This window comes from Miniopterus natalensis, chromosome 8 (genome assembly GCF_054644295.1).
Source record: "Miniopterus natalensis isolate mMinNat1 chromosome 8, mMinNat1.hap1, whole genome shotgun sequence".
NCBI classification, from domain to species: domain Eukaryota; kingdom Metazoa; phylum Chordata; class Mammalia; order Chiroptera; family Miniopteridae; genus Miniopterus; species Miniopterus natalensis.
The window spans coordinates 21809376-21822059 of record NC_142088.1 but is presented as its reverse complement, the minus strand read 5'-3'; the positions used below and the strand labels follow the sequence as shown (position 1 = coordinate 21822059).

The window sequence follows — 12684 nt, the reverse complement described above, 5'->3', positions numbered from 1 at the left end:
AGTTATATTTTGTAAATTAACCATTAGAGGGAGTGTGTTAATTATTTTTAAATTTAAGAATACTTAATCTTGCATTTTGTTCAGATTAAGGTTTTGGTTGGTCAAAGCTATAAGTTTTCCTCAACAAAAAAATTGTTATTAATTAAAAATTCCCTCAAAATTAATTTTTATTAATCTGATTTACCTTGTAATAACTAATTTAAAATGTTTTTATTTTCATTTACTTTTTAAATTGATAAATACATTCCAATAGATGAGAATTATTTTTACCTATTCAGTAAATTTAGATCGAGAACTTGATTTTCACCTTTCACTCTTAATTAAAGAAGAAAAAAGCCTTCAGTTTTGCTAAGGAATGTGCCCTCCTATTTGTTTTACTTGATTTATTTAAATCTAAAATGACTCAATATGTTTGTCTGTTACATGTCTTAGAATTTAACTTGGGTCATCTACAAGCCTCCAAAGAACGAGTAAATGATGTCATTCTCCCCAAATGGGCTAAGTCAGCTGAAGATTTCATCCGTAAACATAGGAAAGCTCTGGTAAGATTTTCATGTTTCATTGTTAGAGAGATTAGTAAGATAAAGATGTATGTGTTTTTCAGAGGATGGAAATAAGTATATCTGACTGTTAATTATTTTTCTAGATTAATTTGTAATCTATTATATATGATGTTTTAGAAGTATAATATAGTAATTTATTCCAAGATTATGAATCTTCTGATATAGTGAAAGTATAGTAAAGTCCCATGGATATATAGCAGAAATAAATCCAGTTCTATAAGGTATCTGCCAGTTGTATGTGAAACTATTTTAATCACCAGGCTGGGTGTAGTTTGGTGTTTTATAGTTCCCACATTTGTTTCAAATCTAATATAAGGATCAGTACGTGTTTGTTTTCTCTAAAGGATTTCTGTAAGTTTTTACTAAGATAGCTAGATCCTAAAATGCCACTTTAAAAAATATTACTAGTTTTTTAAAAAATATATCTTTATTCATTTCAGAGACAGGAAAGGAGAAGGAGAGGGAGGGAGAGAGATAGAAACATCAATGATGAGAGAGTCATTGATCGGCTGCTTCCTGCATGCCCCCGACTGGGGATCAAGCCCGCAACCTGGGCATGTGCCCTGACAGGGAATCAAACCCCGATCACCTGGATCCTAGGTCGACGTTCAAGCGCTGAGCCACACCCTGCTGGGTAGTAATACTAGTTTTTAGCTATATTTTCAGTTTGGAATCAAAGGACTAGTGAGAATTAGGTTAATGTTGATATTTTATTATTATCTTGCAGGTGATGTGGTTCCCCCCCCACCCAAATAGCCCACTTAGTTCTCTATTTAAACTGAAATGTTGGCAGACACTAAAACTAATTAGGCCAATACTTGGAAACATTCCTTGTCATTAGCATATAGCTTGTTAAATTTATGATACTCAGTATTAGATTATAATAATTGTAAGCAATAACCCTATGTATGAGTAAGTCAACTCTGAAAAACAATGTTTCTTATAGCAGCTTCTCAGATACTTTCCTCTGTATTATCTGTGACACTCAGTAGGGGTCCAGGATTTCAGGAAAGCACGCTCCTTATTAAGGTGTTAGAAGTTTGTGTTTCACTTACGTATTTCTGTGAAGCAAACTATTCCAAAATGTAGTGGCTTTATTTTATTTTATTTTATTTTTTTTAATATATCTTTATTGATTTCAGAGAGAGGAAAGGAGAGGGAGAGAGAGAGATAGAAACATCAATGATGAGAGAGTCATTGATCGGCTGCAGCCCACAACCCAGGCATGTGCCCTGACCGGGAATCGAACCCTGATCGCCTGGATCCTAGGTCGACGCTCAACCGCTGAGCCACGCCCGGCCTGGCAGTGGCTTTAAACTATAGCCATTTTATTATCTCTCGGTTCTCTGAGTTGACTGGTCTCAATTGGGTAATTCTCCTGGTTTTGCTTGGAGTTCTCATGCACTTGGAGTCATACGATAGCTAAGGCTAGAGTCATGTAGGCTTCATGGAGACACTGGACTTTTCTCTCTCTCCATGTAGTCTCGGGATATCTCCTCTTCATGTGGTCTCTCTACCTGGGTAGCCAGACTTCTTACATGGCAGCTCAGGGCTCCCCTGAGTACAAAAGTGGAAGCAGCCACATTTTCTCATGGCTTAAGGCTGTGAGCTGTCACAGCATCAGTTTTGCTACCTTGTAATGGTTAAACAGTAACAGAAGCAGAGCAGATACAAAAGGAGGGAAAGTAAATTCCACCTCCCAATGGTGAAAGTGAGAAAGAATTTGCAACCATCTTAAATCTACCACACAAAGTCTGCCCTCTGGCCATAAATTATTCACATTTCCCCAACATGCAAATTAAACATGTTTCTTCTCAAGACCCTCCCAGAGTGTCATCTGTGTAAGACAAGGATTTTTAAACCTTTTCCAGAAAGGACAATATAATAAATATTTTCATTGGCTGTAAGGTCTGTTTCAAAATTCTACCATTGTAGTGCAAAATAAATGGGTGTGGTTGTGTTGGACCAATCTACCAATCTGGCAGATAGTAAGATTTGGCACACAAACAGTAATTTGCTGATCCTTGCATTAAGACGTGAGGCCTAAAGTCCAGAATCATCATATTCATCTAAATGTGTGGATGAAACTGCTCAGATCTGTCTCCTCTTGGATCAGGAGACTGAATTAAAGAAGTAAGTTACCCTCCCCCACATAACAACAGTGGTGTGACAAGGGCAGAACTGTAATAGACATTCTTATTGAAAAGGGAGAGAAAACAAGAGGCACGTAGCAGTAACTGGTTTATAACAATTCAGAATTCTAGCAGGAACATGCTCTCAGTGCCTTTATTAGGATCCAGTGCTGTTCTCTAAGAGTGGTTCTCCATGGCTCTTTTGTTCTACTCTTGAGCTCTTGAAACCACTCCCACCCAATCATTCTTTCTTTTCCATTAAAAAAATAACATTGTTTACATGAGTATCTTTGTCAGCTTCTTTCTTAACCATAGTAGCTTAGAAGCCAAAGGTCTGTCTACTTTTTTGAACAGTTTCTATCTTTCAGGCTGAACTAGTACAGTTTCTTTTAAAATTGTATGGGTTTCTTATGTATCAACTCTATTAGATGAAAATCTTCCAAATTAGTTTACAAAACAGTCCCTTATCTCCTTTGGGTGAGTGGGAGGCTACTGTGGGAAAATGCCCTTAATATTCTAGTTAAAAAAACAAAATTCAGCTCAGTAAATTTGAAGATTTAATTGGCTTTATTCAGTAATTCATTATTTGGGCAGCATCTCTTCTACCATATAGAAAGGAACTCCCAGATGCTGTACAAAATGGAAGACTTCTATAGGCTGAAGGGGGCAGAAAAAGGAAGTCTAACATAGAATGAATTGTTTCAGGCAGGCCAGCTTTCTATGGGGGAAAGGCAAGGGTCTGTCATGCAAATTTCTCACTAGTGCTGATCAGGTAATTCCAGACTGAATTTTTTAAAGCTAATATTCCTGGAATAGGCTGAAATTGCAATGAGATTAGATATTAAGTTGTGGTTTGCACAAGTGACTCCATTTTTAGATTGTTGTCTCTCTTTTTCTTTAAGATTTTTAAGATGCTTTATATTATCTTGAGTGTCTCTATGAGGGAAAAGCTCTTAACAGTTTGTTTGATAGCCATACTCCTGAACTAAGCTTTTGCCTGAGGCCATATTTTACTGGTGACACTGATTTGATCATTGATTTAGGCCATTTGTCACTTTGGGAATCTTTACTCTCTAGTGGTCCTGGGAATGAGAAATAATTTTATTTTGAACCCAGCAAGACCGGGATCCTTTATATATATTTTTGTAATTATGCTTAAAACTGAACAGTGTTGTTGTTTTTCCAACTCATCCTACTCCTCCCACACTTTATCACAGGCAGCTAAGAGAAGCCAGTTAGCACTTAAAAACATTCTGCCTGGAAATCTCCATCCCCAGATCCATGAATTCATTATTTACCCTTTCTATTTTTCATGTAACTAAAACATTGAGTCCCCATTTCTCCTGTCTTCAGTAATAATTTCCTTACTGTCTGTATCTTGTAGGCTCCAGGAGATCCTTCAAGCCTCTGCCTGCCACTCAGTCCACCTTTTGGTGGGATGGGGTGGAGGGAATTATATACAGAATCTTTCATTTACCCCATCGTGATTTTATTATTTCTTTGAATTGAATTTCTAGACAACTATTTCAATAGAAATTTTACAGCAAAGATGCATTCCAGAGCTATCATTAATTTTTTGTTAATATTTAGGCTATTAGAAGATGTGTTATTTTTTTCACCATTAGTTGGGAGATATATATGTAGTAAATATTAATAAATACAGTGTCTACATTGTACAAGATAGAATATAGTCAATATATGTAGTAGATGATAAGTAATTGTTTAATATCAATTTGGAGATAATTTTATTTACAGTGGTAAGATTTTGTGTAGAAATGCTTAATTTCCTCTTTTATAAAGGACCCATCTTTACATTGTAGTTGGAAGGTATCTCTATATTAAGTATTACTTATTTATTCTTTTTCTAGGAGTCTGAATATGTTTCTGCTCATCTTCATGAATGGATAGATTTGATTTTTGGCTATAAACAGAGGGGGCCAGCTGCAGTGGAAGCACTCAATGTTTTCTATTACTGTAGTTATGAAGGTATAAGCCTATGTATTTTTTCTCTTGCATTGTAGTGATAGAAAGTATTATTTGATATGTGTTTATAACATGGTATTTTGGACATAACTATTTAACATGAGAAAAACTACATTAAAATAGTTTTAGTGATCTTTTCTATTTGAGAGATGAGAGATCTATTTTTGTGAAAAATAAGAGTATATTTGCAAAGCTAATTATAAATGTCAGTTATTAGTAGCATAAAGTTTTTATCTCTGGCCATATGTGTCCTATTCAGTCGGGTTCTACATTAAATATTTAGTATTAAATTTTTAGCAGACTTTGGAAGAAAGTCTTTAGAATTACAAATAACAATTCTTTAAATGATAAAGATGACATTCTAATGTTTATTAGCTCAGGATCGAGAACATTTTTGAAGACTTTAAAAGCCATAAGAAGCAGTTCTTTTCTAATCTTTCAGTAGAGCTAATAGTTCTAAAGAATGTGAATAGTATGAAGTTATATGAATTTTAGCAGAGCCCACGAGCCTTTTTGTAACTAGACAGACATGTTTTCCTTCTATAAAAATTTGTAGGGAGGTAGTATACCTGATGGTTAGGAGCATAGACTTTGAAATCAGACTGACCTAGTTTGTCCATTTACTAAGCATGTAACAATTCATATTGGGTATAGCTGGGTATAATCAGTTAACCATAATAGTACCTTCCCCAACATTTATTAATAGCAGTATTTTTGTGTGGTTATTAAACTTGTTTCAACTTGACTATGATGAGGAAAACAATTAGGTATACTATAAGTATAGTTTGTATTTTTCTTAGAGAAACTTTTTTAGACTACCTGTTAAATTTGTTTAAAATATTTTAGTTCTAAACATTGGATAAAATTTATTTTTTACATATTTAATTTTGGTGTTTTACTCTTTTTTAAAACATTACCCCATAAAGTGTTCTTATAAGTTAAAGAATGGAATAATATTTTGATGAAAATATACTAATCAGTCTCTGACATATCATTCAGTTGTGTGGCTTGTTGATTTATTTTCACTCTGTAGCGAGTTGACTACTTCTCCTGGTTTTAGGAGCTGTGGATCTGGATGCCTTAACAGATGAGAAGGAAAGAAAAGCCTTAGAAGGAATGATTAATAATTTTGGGCAAACACCTTGTCAACTGTTAAAGGTAAATCATAAAAGTTACTGAGTATATCAGAAGTCTAGAATTTAATTGCTAAGGAATAATAGTGCTACCAGTATTTTCAAGGATTTTAATGATTTAAAACCTTAGTTTAAAATTATTTAAACTAAAGTTAAATTGTCTTTTTGATTACACGCAGCTTTGGATTCATAGAAGTTAATCCAATATTAGATTTCAAAGATGTCTTGATCTTTGTTAGTATATGAATTTAGAAATGAGAAATACACGATACTATACTTTAAAAAAATTTTATTAAATTGATTTTAGAGAGAGGAAGAGAGAGAGAGAGAGAGACATTGATGTGAGAGAAAAGCATCGATTGGCTGTCTCCCGTACGCTCCCCAACTGGGGATTGAACCCAAACCCGCAACCTGAGTATGTGCCCTGACCAGGAATTGAACCTGCCACCTTTTAGTGTATGGGATGACACTCTAATCAATTGAACCATACTAGCCAGGGCACAATAATATACTACTTGTTAAGTCTGTCTGTATTTATTTTTTTATGGAAGCACAGTGCAAGGTGATTGACTCAACGTTCACAATAAATACCCAATTATTCTCATTTTTCAGGTGATGAAACCAAGCCTCATAGAAAATAATACCTAGCCTACAACACCTTAGAGAAATCAAATACTACTTTTTCTAGTTTACACAACTAGAATGTTACGGGGGCAGGATTTGAATGTATGACCATCAAACTCCAAATCCTTTCTGCTATGCCATATTTCCTCTGAATTTATAGCTGTAAGCCCCCTTGTTGAACCAGATCACTTTTCCATGTTCTTTGGGCTGTTATTTATAATCCTAATTTTGACACTTTCTGCCTTAGTTGTATATTTATTTGCCTCACTATATTATAAACATGTAAAAGGCAGCAATCGTCTCTTCATCATTTTATATTTTTCTGGCATATAGTATGTGTGCAGTAAATGTTCTTTTAATTGAAATCTCCACAGTAATTATAGCAACAGTATGTCTAAATTCTTAAGTTATAGGTGTACTTCTGTTTTTTCAGTTATCAGACTGAATTTTATAATTGCTATTATTCCTTAGTAACAGTTTAAAACCTCCAACATTGATTTTTACATGATAGTCATATTTAAAGTCAGTGCTTGATTTGTTACCTGCTGATTGAAACAGAAGGCAAAAGTAACAATAAAACAACATTTCATTGGGCTTTGAAATAGATTCTGTAATGTTTTTGCACCATTAATATTTTATCTTTTTTTTTTAACAAGAGTAGTGCTAATTAGTCTTTATCACCTTAAAAAATGACACAAAAATGAGCCTTTTAGTTAAAGTGAATAATACTTACATGAATAATTGAGAGTTAAATATTGATGTACTTATAGCTGCCACAATTATTACCTATAATCTAATACTTTGTGATGGAGATAGAAGAATCCCTTTTAGATAAAATTCTATTCTGCATTTTAACTGTGTCTTTGGAATTTTAACTTGATTTGTCATTTTCTTTTTATTTATAAAGATAATACTGTTCTATGTCTCTGACATTAACATTAAGAAACAGTAATTTATTTGAAAAGAAATGCAGCAATGTCTGTAATTTGATTCTGATAGTATTGACATTTTTATTTTATTTCAGGAATTAAAGATTCACCCATATTACAACTTTTGACTTTTGCATAATGCATTTAATTTTACCAAACATTTATTAAGCATCTACTAAGATACTTTGAGATATTTAAGATACTGTTCTAGGTGTTGAAAAACCGTAAATGAATCAGACTTGTTTTCTGACTTTAAGCTACTTATTGCCTAATAGGAAGACAGAGTATATGAAAGAGTATAGGAAGAAAGAAGTATATGTAATCCAACATAGAAAGAAATAAGTGCTGAATAAAATACTAAATAAAGTAATGTGCTCAGGATAATATAAGAGAATAGTTAATTCTGACAGGTATTTAGAAAGATACCAATAAGAAAAACTTTAAATTAGAAGTAAGGTTTCTCTAGAAATGAAGATGGTAGGAACTCTACTGAGGGAATAGTCTGAGCACTGTCCTGGAATTGGCAGTAGTGCATGGTATGTAGTCCATTATAGTTAGGGCCCAGTACGTATAAAGGAATACAGTGAGAGATGTTTTAATATAATTATGAAATTATTTTTCCTTAAAATTATTTTAAAGGAACCACACCCCCCTAGATTATCAGCAGAGGAAGCAGTGCAGAAGCAGACCAAAACTGAGACTTCAATCCTAAACCTATTTCAGCACCTCCCTGAACTCAAGTCATTTTTTATAGAGGTAATGTCCAAGTTGGTAATGTCAAAGAGTTTTCTCTGTGATTACTGTACACCTCAGTGTTCCTTTTATTCTTCAGTGTAGGGGTGGGTTATAATATTTAATCCAAAATAGTAAATGATTCTGAATTATCTGTTCTTGGATTTTTGGAACAATCTTATTGAAAGCTTTTGTTTGCTATGGAGTGGTAGTCTGAATGGGCGGGCTCTTTTGGCTTTCTTTCTTCTATTTCACATTTTCCTGACAAGGAAGAATAAATCATTTTATTTAAATGCTCTTTGTGACAATTGAGATGATGGGTAGAGGGAGTCTAAAATAACACTTAATTATAATATCTGATCAAGTATAAAATATGGCCCAATAAGTTAGATTGTTAATTGCTAATATCAGGAGTAGTCAGATAAAACAAGATGGTTAATGCTGTAATTGAAAGAGTACCTTCTAATTTAGATGTTTAAATATACATACTGAATTACTTAGAATAATTCAGAATGTGGATATGAAATGCATTTATATCTATGAGTTTGGTTAGGACAGGTAATAGTAATTCTTTTGGCAAAAAAGTTAGAGTAGTTCAGAGATGTACATAGAAAAAGCAATAACTCACATGCAGTACAGCAGAGGTTGGTAAACTTTTTCTTAAAGGGCCACATAGTAAACATTTTGGACTTTGTGGCTCTAAAACAAAATCAAAGTGTGTATGTACATATATATAAGTAACTATTTAAAAATATAAAACCATTCTTAGCTTACAAACTACAAAACAGGTAGTAGGCTGAATTTGTCCCACAGGCCTAATTTCTCAATTTCTGCATTAGAGAAAGGATCATTGTAGCATGTTTCTTAGGTTCAGTATCATGGGAAATTTTTATAGAATTTCTTGATAATTTACTGTAAAATTTTTTAGAGAGTGTATGAATTACAGCTTTAATATAAATATGTTTTCACATGTTTGTGAAAACACTTCAAATTAATTTTTTTGTCACTTTGTTCCTAGATACATGTTTCTTGAGATGTTTATTTAATGTTTAACCATACAAACTCTACAAAGCTGGTTGTTTTCCAAAAGTTTCTCAGTTTCCTGGAACAAATAGAAAAAAAATGCTTAGAAATGATGACTAATTCCTAGGATGTGTTCTGGGTTTCCAAAACCACGCCGGGGTTTGGTGATTTTTCTAGAAGGACTAACAGATTCATCATATAGGTGTATTCACAGCCAAGATTTAGCTCAGTGAGAAGACACAAAGCAACACCAGCAAAAGGCATGAGGCATGTGGGGCAAAGCCTGGGGAAACCCAAGTACAAGAGTCTTCTCCCAGTGGCGTTACACAGAACATACTTAATTCTTCCAGTAACAAAATGCAAAAACATGTTTTTGTCTACCAGGGAAGCTCATTAGAAACTCAGCACCCAAGGTTTTTATTAGAGGTTGGTCACACAGGTACCCTCTGTATACCATACCAAAATTTCACACACTCAGGAGAAAAGCAGGTGTTCAACGTGAACCATATTCTTTGTGCAAATAGTCCAGGCATAGTGAGCCACCCTCATCATTGAGGACAGGTTTTAAATCATTGTAAAGAACTCTTTGCTCACCAAGTTCCCAGATGCCAGCAAGGGCGCCAATCTTGCAGGCAGGCCTTTCCAAGGAGAGCAGTCTCAGTCCTGCTATGTTAACTATTTATTACACATAGGGCAGCCCATAACACCCTATTTACTCATAATGTGGTGGACATATTATATTTATTATGTAATGCTGATAAAATTCCTTTCATTGTGTCTAGTAACTTTTTACTTCATATGGCTTATAATTCATATTTAGGTTATGTACAGCTCCTAAAATAGCACTTGGCACATAGTGTATACCCAATAATGTTAGGTTACAATTTACTCTTATATGGTTTGTATTTTTCTACTTTATGTTCATGTCAGTATGGCTAGTGAAAAGGAAAGATCCTAAATAATTGATGCTCCTTAAAATTTGCATCTCAGTTGAACAGCAGAGTAGTAGAATACATGAAGGTGATGGGTTTCAGAAGTTTCAAGTATGCCATTCAAACATAGTATATATATTTCCTATATATTTTTAATGTCTTTATTGATTTCAGAGAGAGGGAGAGAGAGAGATAGAAATATCGATGATGAGAGAGTCATTGATCAGCTGCCTCCTGCACGGCCCCTACTTGGGATGATCCCCGCAACCCAGGCATGTGCCCTGACCGGGATCTCCTGGATCATAGGTCGAGGCTCAGCCACTGAGTCACGCTGGCCAGGCTCTTTCCTACATTTTAAATGAAGTGATGATATGTTTTGATAGAATAAAATGCTATTACATGGTTCATTCTTGTTTAAAGAAACAATTTTCAGTAGTTTGTGCCTAATAAAAATAAGCAGAATCAGCCACTAAACTTCTTTCTTTTATAGGGAATTAGTGATGGTATTCCACTAATAAAGGCCGTTGTCCCCAAAAATCAGTCTCGTTCTTTTATGTCTCAAGGCAGTCCTGAGCTACTGGTAAGTTGATTTATACCTTTTTCATACTGCCATCCATTACAACTTACAGAAATGGAGGAAATAAAAAAATTTTAAAGCTTTAAAAAGAAAAAACTTTTATAGAATTTGACCAAGTATAAAAATGTATTTTTCACTTACACAGCTGTTATGTTAAAGTTTATATGAAATAATAAATATATAAAAATATGAGGAAATTTTGTATAAGAAAAATAGAATATAACATCTTATGAGCTATTAAAATTTATCATATAGCAGTAGTAACTATGAAAATGAGAGATAATACAGAATTGATTACAGTTTACATGCAGGGCATGCTAGTGAGTGATTTACATGAATTTTGTCAATCCATCTAAATACCCTGTAAGGATGGGCAGTATTACTATTTCTCTTCTACAGATGAGAAATTAAATCTCAGAAGTAACTTGCTGAAAATCACAGAGCTAGCAAGTAAGGGATCTGGGACCCTGGTACATGGACCAAACCTAGGCCTGTTTTATTTCAGTTTTATCATTTAGAAATTATAAAAATGGAGTATAATGGAGTGAACAGTGGAGATTCCAGAATTAGACCTGTTTTTCTAATTATGTATAATGTATGTTTACTCAGAAAAAAAAGGTTGGGAAAGATACAAAAATAATAATAGTATTTTTTGAGTGGTAGAATTCTTGTAATTTTTCAGATTTAATACCTGTATTTTTTAAAGGTATCTGATTTTTCTTTTTGGTAATCTCCTACTTTTATAATCATAGGAGAGAACAGCTTTTCATTTTTAAAAGAAGATATTCAGTGACTGTCACTAAGAAGGGACAGCTTGACAATTCATCATAAGCTCTACTTCTGATTACATCGTGTGAGCATTTGGTTATTCAGTGTTGCTTTTTGTAATCTTTAATTTCCATCTTCATATGTTCTTTTTCTAGATAACAGTGAGCATGAATTATGTTATTGGAACCCATGGATGGCTGCCTTATGACAGAGACATTTCTAATTACTTTACATTCTTCAAGGATCAAACTGTGACAAATCCAAAGTAAGTAAATGAACATTTAAAGCAAATCAGGTACAATATCTTATTGCCAAGAAAAACAACTAGATTGATTGATTGGTTTTATTTTGAAAGTAATATTATATATATCCAGATTTCTTTTCTCTCTCCTTTTCTCCTCTTTTATTTAATTTATTTATTGTTAATCCTCACCTGAGGATATTTTTTCCATTGCTTTTCAGAGAGAGTAGAAGTCAGAGAGAGAGAGAGAAACATTGATGTGAAAGAGGCACATCTATTGGTTGCCTCCCATATGTGCCCCGGCCTGGGGCCGGGGATTGAGCCTGCAACCCAGTAAGTGCCCTTGGCTGGAATTGTACCTGGATCCCTCGGTCCACAAGCTGAGCTCTAACCACTGAGCAAAAACCAGCTAGGGCATCCTCTCTCTCTTTTTTTTTAATATGTCTTTATTGATTTTAGAGAGAGAAAGGAAGAGGGGGAGAGAGAGAGAGAAACATTGATGATGAGAGTCTTTGATCTGCTGCCTCCTGCATGCCCCCCTGGGGATGGAGCCCACAACCTGGGCATGTGCCCTGACTGGGAATCAAACCATGATCTCCTGGAACCTAGGTTGATGCTCAACTGCTGAGCCAGGCTTGGCCTCTCTATCTTTTATTTATTCCTTCCCTCCCTCCCTCTGACTTGATATCAGTTTAAAGACAAAACAATTTCTATCATACCATTATGGAAGCAAAAATTATTAGGAATAGGTTTTAGGTTTAATTGTATTTTTATTGTTCGGTATTATCAATGTGTTTTATATAATAAGACTTTATTATTTACCTTAGTTATCTTTTAAAATATCCAAAGGTTATATTCTAAGTTCAGGTGATGTTTCCCTGACTCTTGAGTTGTTTTAGCTATATATTTATTAGGGGCAATGTCTTTTCTTCTTATCCCATGTAGGTACTGTTGGGCTTTGCATACCTTCAGCACATTAATATTGAATAATAAAGGTCTAAGGCTGAAAAAAGTGTCAGAATTGGCCCTCATTTTCCAGAACACATA

The 12684-nt window shown here is 34.1% G+C and overlaps 1 protein-coding gene across 6 annotated transcripts in view; it reads left to right on the top strand.

The window, feature by feature from the left end:
- NBEAL1 (neurobeachin like 1) overlaps window positions 1–12684 on the top strand; it is a 120848-nt gene that overhangs the window by 90699 nt on the left and 17465 nt on the right. For all 6 annotated transcript variants that reach the window (XM_016208881.2, XM_016208882.2, XM_016208879.2 and 3 more), the window contains 6 exons: window positions 433–542; window positions 4564–4681; window positions 5739–5836; window positions 8004–8120; window positions 10542–10631; window positions 11552–11661. In XM_016208881.2, the coding sequence (XP_016064367.2) occupies window positions 433–542; window positions 4564–4681; window positions 5739–5836; window positions 8004–8120; window positions 10542–10631; window positions 11552–11661 (643 nt within the window). The remainder of the gene's footprint in view (window positions 1–432; window positions 543–4563; window positions 4682–5738; window positions 5837–8003; window positions 8121–10541; window positions 10632–11551; window positions 11662–12684) is intronic.